This window comes from Lithobates pipiens, unplaced genomic scaffold (genome assembly GCF_037356315.1).
Source record: "Lithobates pipiens isolate NorthernLeopardFrog02 unplaced genomic scaffold, aLitPip1_a1.2 Scaffold_23, whole genome shotgun sequence".
Classification (NCBI taxonomy): domain Eukaryota; kingdom Metazoa; phylum Chordata; class Amphibia; order Anura; family Ranidae; genus Lithobates; species Lithobates pipiens.
Window position 1 is genome coordinate 258,099,301 of NW_027507785.1, and position 23,396 is coordinate 258,122,696.

Genomic DNA, 23,396 nt, shown 5'->3' on the forward strand with positions numbered 1-23,396 from the left:
AAAAGGGTTCTAAAGTTCACACGAAGTTTAGGTCTGTTCACAGGTTCTGGTGCGAACCGAACCGGGGGGGGGGGGGGGTGTTCAACTCATCCTTAGTCTTCAGTGACATACACAGAGGCTACAACATTGGGAGAGGCTGCAAAGCCTGACAGGGACACAAAATCATCCTGTGAGGCTGCCTCCAGTCTTTCAGGGGGGGATAGTATCCTGCAGGCATGCCCAGAACCCCTAGATCTAGGTGGTGATTTCTTAGTGCCTCTTTTACCTGCCCCAACCTTCACCCATCATGGTGGGTAACATTGCGCCAACCTTCAGGGTTCTGGGCTCCTACTCACAGGATCCTCTTCCCTGGACCTATAGAAGACTCTGCTGGAAAACCTTTTTCGCAACTTAAATTTTGTGCACCAAAGCGCTGGATCCCAGAGCCAAGTCCTCAAAGAGAGATGTTACAGGCAAAACCTTGTTTCTTCTTTCACGAGGCCCGGGTACCATCCATCCATCTATCCCCACAAGAGGGAGGTTACAAGTTTGTTGCCTAACCAAGTTTATAATTTATCAACCACTTCATGCTACTTTATCATCTGCTCACTCACTGGAATACAAATACTGCAGTATAATATGGCTAGCTGAAGAAAGAAGACAAGAGACTATGCCATTCATTATAAGGCCTTCTGATTCTGTTACTCTAAGATCTACATTGCACAGCAGGGGGAGCTCTTGAGCATATGTACTGTATGGTATGGTTCTTTTTAGTGCTTGCTAGTGTACTGCAGGGTCGGTGGGTGTTTGTGTGGCTGTACTGGAAGTGGGAAGGTGGCCAGTGTTAAGGTGTTATCACTCTGAGCATTAGTCCCACTTGGAGACACGCCCGCATTCATCACCCAGGGAAGTTTTGAGTTACATTTATTTGCAAACATTTAAGTTTAACTTTGTTCTAAATCTGTGCATTCTGAATTGTTATTGTGATTATTGTCTTAGATCAGACTTCAGTAAATTTACGGTCTGGTTAAAGTATAATTGGTGTGAGGGGTTGTTTATTTGCATAGCAGGTGGAACAACAGATACCGAGTTAATGATAGAGGTACAATATATATTGTTATTGGTGGGTTGCTCCTTGTTATTGGGTTTCACACCAACACTGCTCCACAGCTGTGTCAAGTGGGTAGAGCAAATTCATTGGTGGGTGAAAGGCAGAGTACAGGCCCAATCAATTACCAGCAGCTCCTTTGGGGGTAAGTGCTATATATATATATATATATATATATATATATAAATACAGTGTCTCACAAAAGTGAGTACCACCCTCACAGCAGTTTAGACATTGTCACATGAAAAGATATAATAACATTTTTACAAAAATGTGACTGGTGTACTCACTTTTGTGAGATACTGTATATATATATATATATGTAGCAAGGTCTTTTACCTCTTTTGGTCAAATCCAAGGCCAAAGATAGCTGACATCCTTTAATATGTGGTGGGTTGTGAGGCATAGTGGGTGCAAAGATGGTGAAAGTCATTGGGCGACAGACACTTCTTAGATGTAAAAGAGGTTTTGTTTCTTTTGACAGTCATTTTTATATATTTTGGGGGAAAGAGGTTTAGGGCCAGGACACGTTTAGATAACTTCAAACTCAACTTGCAGACTCTGATACTTCAATAGGAGGATAACCAAACAGGGAAAGGCCCCAGAAAGGTGCCACTTTTGCATGTGCAGGATTGCTGTCTCTTATGGTAACAGTACTTTAACAGTTCCTAACTCAAATGTATCAGTTCTTTCAGCTCCACTACAACTGCTCCTTGTAGTTCTTCAATATTGAGCTCCTGGTCTCGCACTAGACCCACTGATTTAGTGACTATGATTTCCTTCAGCTCCTCAAAGGTTGGCGGTGGTATCCCCTCAAGCATCACCCACGCTTCTCTGCTGGGTCCCTAGCTTGACACTCCTGATACTTCTCAAGCTTCACCCCTGCTAACTGGCTTAGTCCCTAGCTTAACACTCAAGGCTCCTCTGCAGGCATCTCCTCTGCTGGTTGGGTCCATGACTTTATCACCACCTGAAGTTTCCCAATTCTCCACCATGCCCGTTCAGTGAGAATATGATTCCGGTACTTGCTTCAGGTACTCACTGTGGTCCCTGGTAAAGGTGATTGGTCACTTTGTGGTGACAGCTTCCCTTCTACCTCCGACCACTGACAGGTTCTCTGCCCGGCAAAACCGTCACTTTTGGTTGGACTGCAAGCCACAGTCCCAACCCAGCGCTAAATAATAATAGAACAATACTGCGCCAACCCAAAGTGAAAAGCAGCCAACACAACAAGACTAATTGTGAGAAGATATGTAGATAAAAAGTGTAGCGCTCATAAAGTATAATAATTATGTGAAATCTCATACACTAGAGAATCACACCATGGCCAAAAAGGCCACAGGGCTGATACTCTTAGCCCCTGTACACACGGTCGGACATTCGAATGGAAAATGTCCGATCGGACCGCGTTGTCAGATAATCCGACCATGTGTGGGCTCCATCGGACTGTTTCCATCGAAATATCCGACCGACAAAGTTTTAGAGCTGGGCTATAAAATTTTCCGACAACATGATCCAATCGGACTTTGCCCGATCGTTTGTAGATTATTCCGATCGGACAAAGTGCCACGCATGCTCAGATCAAATTCCTAGACCAATGCTATTGGCTACTAGCCTGAACGTAGTCCCGTCGTAACGAAATAACATCATCACGTTCTGAATGATCTGATTTTCTGACAACTGTGTCTGACCGTGTGTACAAGGGCTAAAAGATGCCCTGTGTAAATAGTAAAATGTGTGTTCCAGAAAGTAAAAAAATTAATACTCTGCTACAAATACATAATACAAGTATAAAACCTACACCATATGTGAAAGATAAATATATGGAAATCCACCTATGTCACATGTAAGTGATAATGGCCCTGTTCAGAACCTAAATAGAGTAAAAAGTGCACTCAATCCAACACATATTAACAAAAGCAAGTTAATAAAACATGATGAAATACGTGAATAAATATATGGCATGTATTCAACACACCACAAAATGAAAAAACATATATCTTATGCCACGTACACACGACCGGACTTTTCGACATCAAAGGTCCGATGGAACGTTTCCGGCGGACCATTCGATTGTGTGTGGGCTGCAGCGGACTTTTGATTTGCAAAAATCTGACAGACTTTAGAAATAGAACATGTTTAAAATTTTTCCACCGGACCCAGTTCCTACCGAGAAATCCGCTCGTGTTTATGCTAGTCCGATAGACAAAAACCGATGCGAGGGCAGCTATTGGCTACTGGCTATGAACTTCCTTATTCTAGTCCAATCATACGTCATCACGTTCGAATCCGTCGGACTTTGGTGTGATTGTGTGTGGCCAAGTCCGTTCATTCGGAAAGTCCGTCAGAACTCTGTCAGAACTCCGCCGAAGGTCCATTGGACTTAGTCCCTCGAAAAATTCCGGTCGTGTTTACGTGGCATCAGTCCATATAAATCCAAATGGTAAATTACTGACTGAAAACTCCACTAGTGAGGGGTATCTACAGTCTTTAAGAGAGGTGTGTAAACAATGGAGACAATACACCCAGGAGTGCCTTCACCATCCAGGAAATGGGGAATATAAGAGGGTACCTTACCAGACGGAATGGACCCAACTCACCATACGGCGGTGGGTCTATCGAGCATGGAATCGGTATGGCATGATGTAGCTGTCAAGCTGTAAGAGCCAACCATCCCCTCTGTGGACAGATGGAAATCCCAACGGACCAGCAGGCGCAGGGAAAATATAAAGATCTCCACCAGGGATATCGGCGATCACAGCAACTCCAAACGTATCCTGACTACTGCAAGTACCATTCATACACTGACAGAGCACTAATAGGCTGCTGCGCTGTCAGTGTATGAATGGTACTTGCAGGTGGTCATCTATGGTTATCTAAACCTGACTATGGAATATTACTATAAGGACACATCATATGATGTGCATTTGAAATCTCCTCACATACTGTAAAGGAGCTATATACAGCTAACTTATTTATTTATGACTGTTAAGGGTAAATTCTGAGATGTTAGGCAATATTTTCATTGTTTAATGTAAAATCAACGTCATTTAAATTACATCAAATTACAGTACAATACCTTATACTGAAAGCTCCAAAATGTATCCTTCCCAAATAATAAACTGTATACTTTACACATCATATTCTAAATATTCAGTGTAAAAATAAAACAAATTTACACAATTCATTGATTTGAATAAAGTTTATTGATTAGAGAATAAAGTTAGAGTTAAGATTTTAATGGCACATGGATATGTAAGAAAGACAATGTAAGAAATCAGGGAAAATAATAGATTTGATTTAATTTTTTTTTTTTTTTTTTTTTCATGCTGTCCTATTTGCTAAGTTTGAAGTCCAAATTGCACCTAGAAAATAAGTTCAAATGAGTCATATAAATAGTCATATAAATAAAAAAATAAATATAATGCATTCAGTACTGCAGCATTAAGATTGTTGTATGTGTATCTCTTATTTGCACATAAAAAAAAAAATGACAAGAATAACATATAGATTTAAAGATGTGACTTTTGGAAGTGTTTTGATCAGTAACTAGATTAAAAACAACATACATTAATATGTATAATAAGATAGAACCTCTTATGCCGCGTACACACGATCAGACTATCCGGTGGACCGAAGATGGCGACATTGACTTCCTTCGCTAGTCCCGGCTACCTGGAGCCGCGTTCGAAATGAACGAACTTTCCTCCGTGTGCGAGAAAGTCCGTTCATTTCAAAAGTCCAGCAGACTAGCACACACACGGCCAGATTGTAGTCCAGTGGACAATTTTTGAGTCAAAACTACTTTCTAAGTCAGTCGGACTTTTGGGGAAAAAAAGTCCACCGAAGCCCACACACGGGCAGATTGTCCACCGGATAGTTTGATCTTGTGTACGCGGCATTAGTCCTTTAACACTGCTCCTATTAATATGAGATAATATTGAAATATTTGCTCCTCTGGCAATTCATGCATTTTGAAGCCAAAACCCTCTTCATCAATCTCCAAAACTCTTATGCTGCGTACACACAACCAGACTTTGACAGATTAGGTCTGACGGTCTTCCCGACTGACTTTTGGCGGAGTTCTGAGGAACTATCCGAACGAAAGGACTTGGCCACACACAATCACACCCAAGTCAGACGGATTCTAACGTGATGACGTACGGAGTTCATAGCCAGTAGCCAGGTTTTCATCCGTCAGACTAGCATACATACGAACTGATTTTTCGACCAGACTCGAGTCCGTCAGAAAGATTTGAAACATTTCTAGGTCCAACGGACTTTTGGGGAAAAAAAAAGTCCGGTCGTGTGTACGCGGCATAAGTCCTATAACACCACACCTATTCATATGAGATAATATTGAAATATTTGCTCCTCTGGCAATTCATAAATGTTTAATCCAAAACCCTCTTCATCAATCTCCCAAAACTTGGTGCACTGTTCGGTTATGATTCCATTGTAATGGAGGCTGTACATTAAAGTACTGAACTGACAATTTAGCCCTGTTCTCCAGCCTACAGACCTAGTGAGTGATGGAGTCATTGTCTACGTAGGCAATGAAGTCTATGCATTTTTGTTGCAGAAGGTGGTGTTGGTGACCACAAGTGTGATGTCAGACGTGTTGTATATCAGAATTTATAAGATACAGTAAACTGAAAATATTCATGGTCAATGGCATCACTCATGGAATCCAAGAAGAAAATCATGAATATTTAGTACCCTCCTCCATCCTCCATCTCTGATCTACTCTTCCCTTGCCATGGTTCTCCTATTCTGACCACCACTCATTTATCAGATTTGGTCCTATGAAATTGCCAGGCCTTTATGTCTCCCCTTTCTTTCTTTTATCATGTAAATTACTGTACACACTTCTCTTCCTTTTCCCTCCAGATGTCTCCTCTTCCTCCTCTATACCATGAGGCATTTACCAGTCATTATTAATTCTCTCATATTTTGTGCAACCCTGCTTAGAAAACAAATCTGATTTACACTGAGTAGGTTAACCTGTTTGCCCAGGTGCAATTTTCCCACCCAAATCCAGCACAACTCCAAGTCCTGTGACCAGGGCCGCTGATAAGGCAGTACAGCCAGCCCTCCAGTAGGGGGCCCGAGCCTCATCAGTCCAAAAGGGGGCCTGGACAACTGCAGGAGAGGAGAGCTGGCTGTTCTGCCTTGTGACTCCTGTGCTTTATCCCTATGTTCTACTTACTTGCCTACAGTCCCTTTGGTTAGCAATCTGTCCCATGCTGGCTTTATTCTCGGGCTGCATCCTGATTTTAGAGCAGCAGGGACGCTGCACACTGTCTCTCTGCTTCTGCCTTGAAATCATTACACTGCCCGTGTTCTGTGGGTCCTTAAACTCCCCCTCCCCTCCCCCTTTGCAGCGTTATCTTGCAAAGAAGAAGAAAGATTGAAGGTAGGAAGTTCTCTGCCTGTTCCTCCCTGATGAGTCCTGAGCTCTGCTCTCCTGACCTCTACTCCTTGTTCTGTGTGAATTGTGGCTATAGGGTTTGAATGTTGTAGTGCTTCTAATGGAAAGGGGTGACTGAGGAAGGGGGGGGGGTGAAGCTGCAGAAAGTTCAGAATTCCAGCTGACAAACATCTCCACCAGCCACAATGCACGTTCCTGCATTTTTTTTTTTTTTTTTTTTAGATTGTTTATACATAGGGCAGCCCATTCACTTGAATGGGCACCCTATATTTGACAAACACACCATAAAAGTTCTAGAACATTTTCAGGTGTGCAGCTTTGCAAGTTTGTCACATGACACAATGCAAGCTCTTTTTTGGGGTGCCATTAACAATTAATGGCACCACAAGCACTGCGAGATTGCAGTGCATTTATAAAATGCATGCAAAGCATGCGTTTCCCTTACCCTTTGTCACACGGTCAGGAAATACAAAGTGGGAATGCAGCCTAAGAACTCTTTCACATGGTTGGCTGAGCCATGGATTTATCACCACCCCTAGCTGCACACCCAAATCCTAACAATACCGTCAGACAGGGCTTTACACATTATGTAGTTGCAATGTTTTACTACACAGCTGCGGCATTTTAACACAGGCTGCAGAGTTTGACAGGCAGCACCACCTATCAAACTTCCCATTGAATTCAATGGGGCCACTTTGCAACTGCAAGCCAAACACTTGGCTCACAGTTGCAGCCAGTCTCGCAAAGAAAAATTACTATTCAGCAATTTTAAAAAATTATAACAAAATACAGGTGTCAGGAGGCAGTAGTAGCAAGGGTATAATTTCTGCCATGGCTGCAAAACGGCATTGCTACCATTGCATTTTAGCAAAAATTTAATTTGATATTTTTTTTGGGGGGGGGGGCCCTGTCAGGTAGGCTGTATGGGGCCCTGTAATTTCTAACAGCAGCCCTGCCTGTGACACTGGTATCACCCAAAGGAATGAAGGATTTTTTGCGTTCTGCTTTTAAATGTCTCTTTCTATGGAACCTGCCCTGGCTTGATGTCATAATGTCATAGTCTGGTGGCTTCCCTGCAACTGTAAGCACAAATGTGTGATGTACTCAACAAAACATGACTATTCTGGAAGAATGTCTGGAAATAAGAAGGAAGAGCTGCCATATGCTGCAAGTGATGTCTGCTCACCAATATTGCTCCCACTACCTCCTTCACCATTTTTAGACATTTGGATTGTAAGTAGTGTGAACATTGGCTTTACCTCTGTTATAGTCATGTTAAAAATATATTGTTGGGCAGCATACTAGCATAACTAGCACCGATCTCACAAACTCCAGCAGAACAATGAGTGCAAATTCTACTACAAATTGTTTTAAAGACATTTTCGCAACCTGGATATAAAACAGTTGCATGTGGGTTGATTTAATAAAACTGGAGAGCGCAGAATCTAGTGAAGCTGTGCATGGTAGCCAATCAGCTTCTAACTTCAGCTTGTTCAATTAAGCTTTGAAAAAAAATGGAAGCTGATTGGTTTCTATGCAGAGCTGCACCTGATAATGCACTTTCCCGTTTTAGTAAATCAACCCCATAGTTTGTAGAAATAAAGAACCCTTTTTCTCAATCAGTGTTGAGATCTCATGCAAAGCATCAGCAACGGACTCTAATACAGTAAGCAATGATCTAGGAACAACTATTTTTGCATGAATAGTTGCTACTTTTATTGCAAAGAGCTCAAAAACATTGCACTGATTCCCAAAAGTAACTGTTTCTTTACCACTTTTGGGGACTTCGGGGTGTGATTTGTATAGACATCTGTGCACAGATGTCTCTGAATTTGCCCCCAACGTCAAACTAACATGCGGGAATGAAATTGTGCAAGTTCAATCTCGCTGTCAGTGTGAACCTGGGTGAAGCGGAGAATGTTTGTTCTCAGAAGGCGAACAGAGGAGAAGTTTTTCCTCTGAGGCTGCCTTGTGAGCCAAGCTTAAAAAGTGAAACCAAAGATAAAAATATGGTGTAATTACGCATTCTTTTAATGTGCACTTTGTCCCCTTTTTATTGTGCATTTTGGCATTATTTACACACATTTTTCAGTTTTTACCATGCTGTAATTTTTTAACGAGCCTCTAGCGTGGGTTTTTTTTATTGTGCATTTTACCGCTTTTCTAAACACACATTTTGGCACAGGTTTTTTTAACACACACTTTGGTATGGTGTGTAAGGCTCATCTTGGCGTTTCTTTTAGCATGTATTTTGGCACTTTAACGTGCATTTTAATTTGGTTTTTATACATATTTTGGCAAAAATTACATTTGCTAGGCACCTTTGGGGTGTTATTAGCAATGAATTAATTCATTTTGCATGTGTTTCTAGAATGCACACAAAAATGTAGGAAAAAAATGAGCTAAAATGCGTTACAAAAGCACCAAAATGCACATAAAAATGTGCTAAAATGTGTTTTAAAAAACACGCCAAAATGTGTGTTAAAAAAAGCATCAAAAAGTGTGTTAAAAAAAAGTACCAAAATGTGCAAGAATCTATAAAAATGTATGTATATATATATATATATATATATTTATTTATTTATTTATATTATATATATAATGTTTGGGGGTTCTAAGTAATTTTCTAGCAAAAAATACATGAAAGGATTATACTAACAGTGCTTCTGATGATAGGGGGTTTAAGGCTGTAATTTTATTGAAATAATTACACAGATGAGGTGCCAGGATTGTATTAAATTTCTTGTAGTATGTGTTTGTGAGGCCATCTAGTCCTGGACTTTTCCCCATTCCCAATTACATTTCCTGGGGGGTGTTCTTTGCTTTATTCACTTATTCAGTGGTAACTGAGCACTCCAGATTTTCTTTGACCGTGTTCGGCAAAGTTGGTAAGGTGGAGGTTCTGAGATATTCTCTGGTCTCCTCCTTTCATATAGAGGTTGGCTGTATATTATAAAGGTCTGTATAAAATTGGTGGAATTCCCCAGCTATGGACTTTGTGTCCACTATCTGTTTGTCATTACTTATTATATTATGCAGGCCTAGGTCCTGTTGTTTTTTTAATTGTTTGGCAAACAATCAGCCACATTTTTTCCCTTGCTCATAGAAGCGGCGCACAAAATATCTATGCTTTTCTTTGGCTCCTCAGTCCAGGCATCTGGAGAGTTCTACCCTTAGTGTCTCCAGCTGTCTGGCTATTTCTTTCAACAGATCCTCAATTTCTATCCGTTTTTTTTATACATGATCCATATACTATTAATTCTCCTCTTATGACCACCTTATGTGCTTCCCAGACTGTCTGTTCTGATACTTCCCCTGCTGCATTTATTTCAAAATATTCCACCTCTGTCTATCATCCAGCAAAGTTTCATTTAATCTCCACATCCTCTCCCGATGGTCTATGGCTACTGGAGAAAAACTTATTGTAATAGGGGCATGATCTGAAATTGTTATCGGTTCAAAGGTAGCCGATCTAAAGAGATTCAGATAATATTGATCCAATAAAATGAAATCAAGCCGGGAGTAGACCTTGTGGGTTTTAGAGTAAGTAATAGCTATAGACTTTTTTCTCTGCATGTGTTATCTGCCAACTGTCTACTAAATGCAGGGATCTAAAAAGTTGTTTCACATGTATAATTGCTCTGAAAGATAATGGACCTTTCCCCATTGAAGTATCTAATCTGGGATCTAACATCACATTAAAATCCCCCCCCCCATAACCCCAAATCCTTCCCTGAATTTTTCTAGAAGCCCAATGGTCTTAGACTCATACTCTTAACAAATAAGAATTGCCCTTTCAGATCCTCTTGTACTAATATAGAGGTCGCAGGGCACGTTTTCCCAAAGGCCATCATCACTCCCCTTGCCCTTGGGATGCTGAATGGAACCACTGGTTATATGGAAGTAAGGGCATTCGAGGTATTGATCCTATTGTAAAACGTGTCTCTTGTAAAAAGATCACGTCTGCCACAAGATAATGTAGTTCCTGCCACAGGCGTCTCCTTTTATGGGGTGAACACAAGCCCCTCACATTATAGGATATAATTTTCAATGAACTGCCCATTGTTTATGTCTTAGGTGGACATATATAGCTCCTAAATCATTGCCATGTATCTCAGTTTTTCCCTTTCTAGGCGCATCTGCAAAGTATACCAGACATCCAAAAAAAATATGAAACAACTTCACACTACACCAGAACATTCTACCAAGTAGAATATACCAACTAAAGGAAAGCAGGATCCATGTGGGTTCCATAGTCCTCACTCCAGAGCCACCTTTCCATCTGCCACCATGCAAATTATTACCCTTACCCTTACATCGGGACCTGCCTAATGGAAAAATAACTTGTGGGGTGGGAAGTGAAGGGGGGGTTGTCTCTTTCTTCAACCGTTTCTTAGTATTTCATAATGTTTTCAATTCCTTAAACCGATCCCTTAGCTGAAAATCGGTCCCTCTCCAGATGGGCCACGCATTGTGCCTTAATAGGGAGTATGTCTGTGTCCATGTGCATGGGATCTGTATGGGAGTGGTTTTATAATTATCAGTTGCTACACCTGCAAGGCTCTAATGAGGAAGGCTGCAGGGTCTGCATCCCATTAGACATGATTTCCCTTTGAGCGTATCACACCAAAAATTACACATTTGTTGTAGGGGATGCTCAAAATCTGACTTGTGTCTTAGTGTAGACTTCTGGGAAAATCAGTGAGCCAATCACACAAACAGGAAATTACATTTCCTGGGGGGTGTTCTGTACACCATCTGTGCACAGAACACCTCCAAGTAGCCATACTGTATTAGGTTTTACAAAAGATTTCAGTGCTGCAGATTGAAAAGAAAGGTAATTTTTAATAACATTCAATTACAATATGAGTTGTGTCACAACTATACATGCTATATTATTTATTTTTTATTTGCTATTTTTTGCCATGATAGTGGAGTTACCCTTTAGGCCCCTTTCACACTGTCGTTCCGTTCAGGCCCGCCTGTCAGTTTTTCAGGCGGACCTGAACGGGTGCTCCATAGAGCTCTATGGAGCGTCGGATGTCAGCGGTGACATGTCTGCTGACATCTGACCCGCTCCGATCCGAAAAAGTGTGACGGAGGAAAAAGCTATTTTTCCATCCGTCTGCGGATCGGATCGGGTGACGACGGACACTGCGGTCCGTCGTCATCCGATCTCCCATAGGGGAGAGCGGCACTGTGACAGGTCTGTTCCTGCGCAGTGTGCAGAGACGGACCTGTCATCTCCCTGCTCAGCGGGGATCGACGGAGTGATCCCCGCTGAGCATACGGATATCCAGGGGCGGATCAGAACTGATCCGCCCCGTGTGAAAGGACCCTTACTTGAACATGCTGAAATTAGAAACCAATTGGTTACTATGCACAGCTGCACTAGATTATGTGTGTCCCAGTTTTAGTAAACCTCCCCCTAGTATGTCTCTGCAATAAAACCCCCGGTTGTTGCCATTTTTTTATTCAGGGGTAAAGTTCTGCTGTAAAGAGATAGATGACCTCTCTGATGCAATGATACTTACCTTGTCATCATCACTCCACCTACCCTCACCCACATGAGCTGCTACCAGCCAATGAAAATCTCCTGGGGTCTTTGGATATGAGGGATGTGACCTTCTACCAAGTGACAGTGCTTGGGTCTAGCAATGAATCATTACAGAGGAGTGATGTCACTGCTCCCCCTAGTGTCTGACATGGAGGATTGCAGAGCCAGCTGTGATGGGAAAAGAAGTGGAGAGGGAGGCAAGGTGAGTATCAGTGTGTTGGTGAAGTCCCTTTGCACAGCAAATGTCACTTTTCCCTGAATGGACATGGTGACAGTTTCTCTTAAACCGCTTTCAGACCAGCCATTGCAGTTATACTGTGGCAGGTTGGCTCCCCTGCACGAACTGTTGTAGCTATACGTCGGCCCCTTTAAGCAGGCGTGCGCTCACGCCCGCTGCATTGCGGGGGTGCCGATGCTCATGGCTGGCGGTCACGATGACCTATGGCCGTGCGCGATCGCACGCGATCGCAGGCACGAGAGGCAGAACAGGGACATGTGTGTGTGTGTAAACACACAAATCCCTGTTCTGTGAGGAGAGGAGAGACAGATCGTGAGTCCCTAATAGCTAGGAACTAGAGCTGTACGATTAATTGTTAAACATTTGCGATTTCGATTCACCCCCCTGACGATCTCTCCTGCTGAGAGTAGGCGATTCTTTCATATAAACAAGTGGGGAGATTATCTGCTCACTGTCAAAGGAAAGCATCCCGGGCAATCTGCCAAGTTTAGAACTTGAAACATTGTAACTAACGCTTACTTAGATCAAAGGGATAGAACTTCTTGTGTAAACAAATAATCAGGGCAGTCTGCCAAGCTTTCAACCACATGTAAATGCAGGAAGTTTAACCACTTAATGTCTAAATCTTTTTCTGCCACTTCTTTCTTAAAGGGGTTGTAAAGTAATTATTATTTTTTTTTTAATAACAAACATGTTATACTTGGCTCCACTGTGCAGCTCGTTTTGCACAGAGTGGCCCCGAACCTGCTCTTCTGGGGTCCCTGCTTCCTCCCACAAGTACTTCTCATGTTCATGCGAGCTCTCTCGCATGGTGAAAAGCACCTGCAGGCGCACTACCGTGATACAGCCGGCGGCTATAGCCGCTCGCTGTATCATGCGGACCCGCCCCCCAGTGTGCAGCATCATTGGATGTGATTGACAGCAGCACGAGCCAATGGCTGCGCTGCTTTCAATCCATCCACTCTAGCCAATCAGCAGCCAGGCTGAGCGGCGAAGGAGGATGTTGGGGGCGAGCGCGAGACTTTCGAGAGGTCAGGTAAGTAAAATGGGGGGACTGGGGGCGCCGGCACTGTGAGATGTTTTTTCACCTTAATGCATAAAATGCATTAAGGTGAAAAAATATTTACCTTTACAACAAAAAACAAAAGTTTAAATCAATATTTTTTGCTAGAAAATTACTTGGAACCCCTAAACATTTTATATACATATATATATATATATATATATATATATATATATATATATATATATATATATATATATTATATAATTTTAGCAGAGACCCTAGGGAATAAAATGACAATTGCTGCAATATTTTATGTCACACTGTATTTGCCCAGTGGTCTATCAAATGCATTTTTTTGGGGAAAAATACACTTCAATAAATAAAAAATAAATATTACACAGTAATCAGTGCATTTTTATAGTACAGATCACTGTATAGTTGTCAATGGTTTAAAAAATGTGTCAAACGTGTCCGATGTGTCCCCCATAATGTTGCAGTCAGGATAAAAATGGCAGATCACCGCCATTGCTAGTAAAAAAAAAAAAAAAAAAAATATGACATAAATCTATACCCTATTTTGTAGACGCTATAATTTTTGTGCAAACCAATCAATATACGCTTATTGCCATTATTATTGCCAAAAATATGTAGAAGAATACATATTGGCCTATACCAGTGATGGCGAACCTTGGCACCCCAGATGTTTTGAAACTACATTTCCCATGATGCTCATGCACTCTGCAGTGTAGTTGAGCATCATGGGAAATGTAGTTCCAAAACATCTGGGGTGCCAAGGTTCGCCATCACTGGCCTATACTGAGGAAAAAAAGTAGCTGTTTTTTTTTTTTTTTAATTAGGGATATTTATTATAGCAAAAAGTACAAGATATTGTTTATTTTTTTTAATTGTCTCTTTTTTTTGTTTAAAGTGCAAAAAATAAAAAACGCAGAGATGATCAAATGGCACCAAAAGAAAGCTCTATTTGTGGAAAAAAAAAAGGACGTCAATTTTTTTGGGCACTGCGCAATTGTCAGTTAAATCAATGCAGTGCCGAATCACAAAAAATGGCCTGGTCATTGAGCAGCCAAATCTTCCGAGGCTGAAGTGGTTAAGTAAATATATATATATATATATATATATATATATATATATATAGATATTACACACCCACACTTTTTTTTATAGTTTGAGGGGAACAATTAGATGATAGTGATGTCCTAATATAAAATATCTAAGATAAAATACCATTACATTTTATCTGGAAGAATAACAATATAGAAGCCGTCATTGGTGTTACGGGTTTAAAGGGACAGGCTCTGAAGTAGTCACAAATTTGAACAAACATGTAACCGGTGTATTTTTAAAAGACTAAAAACTTGATTCCTGCTTGTGTATCCAAGGATAGCAGTTCACTAGGTAGTCAATCCAGGATCCAGGAATGCCCTGGAACCTGCAACTTAAATACCAAGCCAGCATTGGCAGTCCCCTTATTTCTGACCTCACAGGTTCCCTTAAGATGAAATGTCTGATTTTCTTGAAGTAAAATTCTGATAGATGAATGAAAGAAAATACATATAATAATAAACTTACCACACATATATTAATGCAGTAAGTAGTTTCCCGCCTTAATTCACAATACCTCTCAGAGGGTTAATCTTGGGAAGAAATGAGATATATACATTAACTTTTGATAGAAATCCATATTACTTCATGTCAGGCTTGCAATAAATAGACTGTTAAAATATATATCAAAATGAAAAAAGCAGCCAATGATATGCCAACATCCCTAAGCTATATACATAGAAAAAAAAACTCATAATGGGACTTTAGCTACAGTAGGTCATATTTAGGTAAATAGAAAATGATTTTTAAAAACTTTTACAGATTCTTTAATGTTACAAAAATATACATAGTTACAACAAACTATTTTTTCCCCTTTTGGGATAAAGGTCCTACATAAATACATAAAATGTGATCATTGCATGCACTCCTGTCAGTGTTATAAAAATTTCATCAGTTTAGGCCAATATGTTTTTTTCTACATATTTTTGGTATCACAATAAGCGTATTTTGATTGGTTTGCGCACAAGTTATAGTGTCTACAAAATGAGGAATAGATTTATGGTATTTTTATTACTTATTTATTTTTTACTAGTAATGGCGGCAATCTGTGATTTTTAGCAGGACTGCAACATTGCGGCTGACAGATCAGACACATTTAACACTTTTTTGGGACCATTGCCATTTATACAGCGATCAGTGCTATAAAAATGCACTGATTACTGTGTAAATGTCACTGGCAGGGAAGGGGTTATCGCTAGGGGGCGATCAAGAGGTTAAATGTGTTCCCTGGGATGTGTTTATAACTGTGGGGGGGGGGGGGGATGGGACTGACTGGAGGAGGAGAGAGTTCATTGTTCCTAATCACTAGGACAGCAGATCTCCCTCTCCTCCCCTGTCAGAACGGGGATCTGTCTGTTTACATTGACAAATCCCCGTTGTGGCTCTCTTTCCTGCGGGTGGCAGGCAGACATTGCGGCCGCTGTCTTAAAGTATAATGACGGTGGTTGGTCGGCAAGTGGTTAAGCAGCATCAAATAATTTCTAAAGAGTAATTTCTAGAGAAGATTTGGTTTGGACCAGAGTAATTCTTTAGGTGTAGTGGAATGTAATAGTAAACTGTTGGATATAATAATTAGTTTTTCACCCTCACTAACAATAAAGCTATTATTGTTAGTGAGGGTGAAAACTCTGTCTTTGAACTCTGTCTTTGATCATATACTGTTGCTTTAGATAAACTGTACTTAACCACTTGCTGACTGCATACTGATATATATATATATATATATATATATATATATATATATATATATATATATATATATATATATATATATCTATATAGGGAAGGCGCTTCCGATTCTGGGGTGCCCCCCCCCCCCGGCGGACTGTTCCCACTGTGATTAGACACAACGGGAGTTAATTGGTGGGTAGGACTTCATTTGCACCAGGATGCTTCGGTACACAGACAGAATGGCGGTCTGCCCATATACACAAGGCATATTGCCATTCTGTCAGTATAGAAGGCATAGATCCTGTGTCGCTGCTAAGCAGAGACACCGATCCATGCCATCTCCTAGTATAAGCACTTCCCCCAGAGTAATAAAGCACTAGTCAGGCACACATTTAACCCTTTGATCACCCCTGATGTTAATCCCTTCCCATCCAGTGTCATTAGTACAGTGACAGTGCATATTTTTTGGCATTTTTTTGTGTTATTGGTCCCCCCCCAATATCGCAGTCCTGCTATAAGTCGTTGATCGCTGCCATTACTAGTAAGTATAAAAAAAATCCCATAGTTGGTAGACGCTATAACTTTTGCGCAAACCAATTAAAAAACAAAAATATGTAGCAGAGTCCATATTGGCCTAAATTGATGAAGAAATTTGATATTTTTCTTTTGTTTATAGCACAAAAAATAAAAAACCGCAGAGGTGATCATATACCACCAAAAGAAAGTTCTATTTGTGGGGAAAAATTGCATACATTTTATTCGGGGACATCGTCACATGACTGTGCAATTGTAAGTTAAAGTAATGTAGTGTCACATCACAAAAAAATGGTCATAAAGGGGGGTAAATCTTCCAGAGGTCAAATACTTAAAGACATTATTCTACTTTTATATATGAGTTAGCCAAACCCAAAGCCGATCATACTGACAATGTGAAATCTCAGACTAATGATATTTGAAAGCTAGCATAAGCAAAGCCGTATTTACTAAGGAATGCATTTCAAACTTACCACGAGGCATACTATCTTGTTAATCAAATCGACTTTCTATAATAAAGATAAGACAATTAACACACTAAGGTAAAGCTATTTAATAAGTGGAATATTGTTTTAGGTCTTTATACTGTACATTTTTGAAGCTGTAAATAAACCTCATGAAGATGTTACAAGACATTATTTTTCTTTACATGTAAAGTAGTTATGTGAAATTTATATTCTGGAAAATGTAATTAAAAAAAATGTTTTTTGATTCCTGGCTGCTTTTCTCAATCCCACCTCACAGTTCACCTACTGTATGTAATATCATGTAATATTAGCTGTATACAGCAGAATGAGGAATGCATATACCATATAAATCACAAACCAACAAAACATTTTACCCCGGTAAGGACGAGTATATTTCCAACCAGTCCCTGAAGAAGTTCCGGACTGAGTGATCCCAGTGCGCCTTCCTTAAAAAGTAAAACAAAAACATTTGTGAAATCCTGAACCCACACAGAGAATGTTTTAAAAGGTTAATATAAAGTCCCATTATTTAATGTATTATTGCTTCACATCTTTGCTGTATATTTTAGTTGGTTACATAATTGCTATGTTTTTATTGGATATTTTTTTTATAACACATTGACCTTGGCATTGTTATTGCAGTGGTGCTCGAAACTTTTAACACTAATGCCACGTACACACGATCAGAATTTCCGACAACAAATGTTCGATGTGAGCTTGTTGTCGGAAATTCCGACCATGTGTAGGCTCCATCGGAATTTCCGACAGCAGATGTTTGAGAGATGGATCTCAAATTTTCCGACAACAAAATCCTTTGTCGTAAATTCCAAGCGTGTTTACACAATTCCGATGCAGAAAATTCCACGTATGCTCGGAATCAAGCAGAAGAGCCGCACTGGCTATTGAACTTCATTTTTCTCGGTTCGTCGTATGTGTTGTATGTCACCACGTTCTTGGTGATCGAAATTTCCAACAACATTTGTGCGACCGTGTGTATGCAGGACAAGTTTGAGGCAATATCCATCAGAAAAAAAAATCCACAGTTTGGTTGTCGGAACATCCGATCGTCTGTACGTGGCATTACAGTATAATTCTTGCTATGACAATAAGAGAAAGCTTGTTAGCCTCCCTGGCGGTGATCCCGAGTCTGGCTCGGGTTGGGATTTTAGTATCATAAGCGGTAACCCCGAGCCAGACTCGGGATCGCATCGCTGGATACAGGGAGGACACAGGGAGAAGTTACTTACCTTGTCCCCTGGAACCAGAGATGTCCTCCGCACTGTGTGATCGAGCTGTCCTCCGCTCGATTCACACAGTGCCCGAATGCCACCGAGCTCCGTTCCCTGCGATGTTACGGCGCACGGGACCGGAGATCAGTGTCAAATTCAAAAAAGTAACAACACACAAAACACACACAGTACTGTAATCTTACAGATTACACTACTGTATAAAAAAATTACACACCCCGTTTGTCCCTAGTGGTCTGTCCAGTGCCCTGCATGCACTTTTATATTATAAATACTGTTTTTTTCTGCCTGGAATTTGGAGATTGTCCATAGCAACCAAAAAGTGTCCCTTTATGTCAAAAGTGATTTTAGACCAACTAGAAAACTGCGATAATGAATTATAATCACTTGCAGAATTGAGCGATAGCGATTTGTGGGGAAATTCATCATCAAACACTAAATCTAATGACAGCGACAATTCTGCAAATGACCAAATTTCAGTGTTTTTGGATTTGATTACATTATTGAATAATTTTTTATTATTATTTATTATATCATAAACTTTATCATACCCGGGATGTCTGCTAGACTCTGGTTTGAACAGATTTAAGAGAGTTATTCCTAAGAATTACAGGACTACAATATAAAACGCCAAATTTCCATGCAAAATAATTGTACCGCTTTCAGCACCTAAAACCAGAACTAATCATACCGCCAGGGAGGTTAAAGTATTTGGGGGTCAAACATTTCAGGTGAGTGTGTTCATTTTGGCAGCAAATTTCGATTTAGTTTTAGTCTTTTGACTAAAATGGCATTTTAATATTAGTCCCAATTTAGTCTTCTGCGATTGTTTTAGTGTCGTATTTAGTCAACTAAAACTCATTTTAGTCATCTAAAATCGAATTGGTGTAGTTACATTTTAATGCATTATCTAGGCATTTCTCTACAATTTACAAACTCATTATATCCACTTAACAACCGCCCTATAGCCGAATGACGGCTACAGGGCAGTTTCTTAACTCTGGGAGGCCGTCATATGACGTCCTCCCAGAATTCCGCTCTCGCGCGCCCCCTGGGGCACGCACTCGATGGATCGGTGACCGCAGGGTCCACAGGACCCGGCGCATCACGGATCACGGTAAATGGCCGCTCATAGCGGCCGTTTACCACGTGATCGCTCCGTCAAATGACGGAGTGATCACTTGTAAACAAACCGGCGTCATGTTATGACACCGGCTCCTCCCTCCCCCTCTCTGTACCGATCGGAACAGCGGAGGGGGAAGAGATCGGTGTCAGCAGCGATGTGGGCTGCATCTGCAGTGCCCATATCGCTGCTCACCGAAAATTAACCCCTCAATTCCCTGCCAATACTCTGCAATACCCTGCCATTACTCTGCATTACTCTGCATTACTCTGCAATACCCTGCAACACTCTGCAACACTCTGCAATACTCTGCAATACCCTGCAATACCCTGCAATACTCTGCAATACCCTGCAACACTCTGCAACACTCTGCAATACCCTGCAACACTTTGCAATACCCTGCAACGCTCTGCAACACCCGCCAATACCCTGCAACACTCTGCAATGCTCTGCAACACTCTGCAATGCTCTGCAACACCCGCCAATACCGTGCAACACTCTGCAATGCTCTGCAATGCTCTGCAACACCCTCCAATATCCTGCAATGCCCTGCAACGCAATACTCTGCAACGCCATACTCTGAGATACCCAGCCATACTCTGAGATACCCAGCCATAGTCAGTGATACCCTGCAATACCCAGCCATAGACACCCCCCCCCCCCGCCGCCCTCCAGTGCTTCTACCGACTCGCCAAATCCAGAATCTTTTTTTTTTTTTTCAGGCTTCCCAGCTTAGAGGTGAGATGCGGGGTCTTATTGACCTCATATCTCACTGTAAAGAGGACCTGTCATGCCATATTCCTATTACAAGGGATGTTTACATTCCTGGTAATAGGATAAAAAGTGATCAAAAAATTTATTTTTGGGGAAAAAAATGTCAAACTAAAATAAATAAAGTAAAATGAACAATAAAATTATTATATATTTTTTTTAAAGCGCTCCTGTCCCCATGTGCTCGCATGCAGAAGCGAACGCATACGTAAGTCCCACCCACATCAAACCACACATGTGAGGTATCGCTGCGAACGTTAGAGTGAGAGCAATAATTCTAGCCCTAGACCTCCTCTGTAACTCAAAACATATAACCAGTAAAAAAAAAAATTAAATCGTCGCCTATGGGGATTTTTAAGTAGCGACGTTTGGCGCCATTCCACGAGCCTGTGCAATTTTGAAGAGTGACATGTTAGGTATCGATTTACTCGGTGTAACTTCATCTTTCACATTATGCAAAAATTGGGCTAACTTTACTGTGTTTTTTTTTTTAAGCACAAAACTGTTTTTTTTTCCAAAAAAAAGCATTCGAAAAATTGCTGCGCAAATATCGTGCGAGATAAAAACTTGCAACGACCACCATTGTATTCTCCAGGGTGTTTGCTAAAAAAACATATATAATGTTTTGGGATTCTATGTAATTTTCTAGCAAATAAATGATGATTTTTACATGTAGGAGAGAAATGTCAGAATTGTCCTGGGTGCTCCAGAACGCCTGATGGCGCTCCATGCATGTTGGGCCTCTGTATGTGGCCACACTGTGTAAAAGTCTCACACATGTGGTATCGCCGTACTCGGGAGTAATAGCAGAATGTTTTTTTGGGGTGTAATTTGTGGTATGCATATGCTGTGTGAGAAATAAACTGATAATATGACAATTTTGTGAAAAAAAAAAAAGTAAAAAAAATCTTGATTTTGCAAAGAATTGTGGGAAAAAATGACAACTTCAAAAAACTCATCATGCCTCTTACTAAATACCTTGGAATGTCTTCTTTCCAAAAAGGGGTCATTTGGGGGGTATTTGTACTTTTCTGGCATGTTAGGGTCTCAAGAATTCAAATAGGCCGTCAGTACTTCAGGTGTGATCAATTTTCAGATATTGGCACCATAGCTTGTGGACTCTATAACTTTCACAAAGACCAAATAATATCCACCAATTTGTACTTATTTTTACCAAAGATATGTAGTAGTATAAATTTTGGCCAAAATTTATGAAGAAAAAATTACTAATCTGCTAAATTTTATAACAGAAACAAAGAAAAATTCATTTTTTTACAGAATTTTCTGTATTTTTTCTTTTATAGCACAAAAAATAAAAAACCCAGCGGTGATTAATTACCACCAAAAGAAAGCTCGATTTGTGTGAAAAAAAGGACAAAAATTTCATATAGGTCCAGTGTTGCATGACTGAGTAATTGTCATTCAAAATGTGAGAGCACCGAAAGCTGAAAATTGGTCTGGTTATTAAGGGTGTTTAAGTGCCCAGTGGTCAAGTGGATATACTAATATACTAACATCTAATATGTTATTATATATGGTATTGAGGTATGAACATGCACTACAGACCAGTGTTAATTCTGAGGTCAAATTTCAATTTAGTTTTAGTCTTAAGCCCCGTACACATGATCTGATTTTCCGACAACAAATGTTGGATGTGAGCTTGTTGGCTGAAAGTCTGACCACGTGTACGCTCCATCGAACATTTGTTGTCTGACTTTCTGCCAACAAATGTTGGCTAGTAGGTTCTCAGATTTTCCGCCAACAAAACTTTGTTGTCGGAATTTCCGATCGTGTGTACACAAGTCCGAGGCACAAAAGTTCACTCATGCTAGGAATCAAGCAGAAGGAGCCACACTGGCTATTTAACTTCCTTTTTCTCTGCTCGTTGTACATCTTGAACGTCACCACCTTCCCACATTCGTAATTGTTGGCCAACATTTGTGTGACCGTGTGTATGCAAGACAAGTTGGAGCCAACCTCCTTCCAAAAAAAATCCACGATTTTGTTGTCGGAAAGTCCGATCGTGTGTATGAGGCATAAGTCTTTTTTGACCAAAATGGCATTTTAGTTTTAGTCCCATTTTAGTCTTTTGACTAGAATACCATTTTAGTTTTAGTCGTATTTTAGTTTTAGTCATATTTTAGTCGACTAAAATAGTATTCATTTAGTCGATGAAAAGGTTTTAGTCGACAAAATTAACACTGGTGTGGGAACATTGAGGGGACACGGAGCACTTTAAATCTTATGATCATTGAATATGTACTGAATGTCACTGAATATTATGAACAGTTTACGGTGGAAAAATCGAGAAAAAAAATGGAGTGTATAGTGTGGACTGTGTATGCACCAAGCAGTTATCATGTTTTCTGTATATGTTATTTTATGTACTGTATAGCACTGTGTGGATGAGGTTTGGATTATTTAAGTGGATTAGTGACCAGTACTACACAGAAAGAATAGGAGTATCACAGGTTTTTATTGTTTTTTTTGGTTTTAAAGAATGACTAATGGAGGTAAAGATATTTCCCTTTGTTCTACTGTAGAGAACCAGGGGGAGTGAAAAAGACAGTTCTGTCATTAAGTGCCAGTTCACACTGCAGCACTGTCTGGGATCGGATGTGATTCATATCGCACTGTAGTGCAAATCACATGCAATCTCTGTGAGATGCAATTTCAGCCATATAGATAGGATTGCTGAATTTGCATCACATTCAGACCAAACTCACACAGGACCCTTTTTTTTGTCCGCAGCACAATCAGATCGCATGGGTGTTCACACCCATGCAATCCGATTCCTGTCTGAATTTGCAGATCGCACTGAACAAAACACCAAGTGCAACGTGCACTGAACAAAAGAAATCACATTTGACATCAATTACCATAGGATAGGGTGCATTTCTGTATACAACGAGCAGGGTATTTCAGATAAACGGGTACCTAAAGCAGTTAGGCAATCCGAGGGAATGATATTCCAACACTGTCCTGCCTGTATGTGTGGGTTGCAGGGGATGAAAGGTGATATATATTATACCTGAGCTTAACTTATGAGCCATGGGGCTAGAGGTTAGCAGCAGGCCTTTGCTTTGTACTGGGCACCAACATCAGATTTCAGGGGGTGGGTCTGTGCATATGGCTGCATCTT

At 40.5% G+C, this 23,396-nt stretch overlaps 1 protein-coding gene across 1 annotated transcript in view; it reads right to left on the minus strand.

Moving 5' to 3' along the window:
- Nucleotides 1-4,274: 4,274 nt before the first annotated feature.
- The window catches only part of LOC143927035 (ranaspumin-like), a 70,558-nt gene continuing 51,436 nt past the window's right edge, over nucleotides 4,275-23,396 (minus strand). Inside the window, exons 12-15 of the mRNA XM_077451014.1 lie at nucleotides 17,488-17,559; nucleotides 17,120-17,155; nucleotides 14,910-14,974; nucleotides 4,275-4,452 (exon numbers count right to left, since the gene is read on the minus strand). Of these exons, the coding sequence (XP_077307140.1) occupies nucleotides 14,945-14,974; nucleotides 17,120-17,155; nucleotides 17,488-17,559 (138 nt within the window). The 3' untranslated portion in view covers nucleotides 4,275-4,452; nucleotides 14,910-14,944. The remainder of the gene's footprint in view (nucleotides 4,453-14,909; nucleotides 14,975-17,119; nucleotides 17,156-17,487; nucleotides 17,560-23,396) is intronic.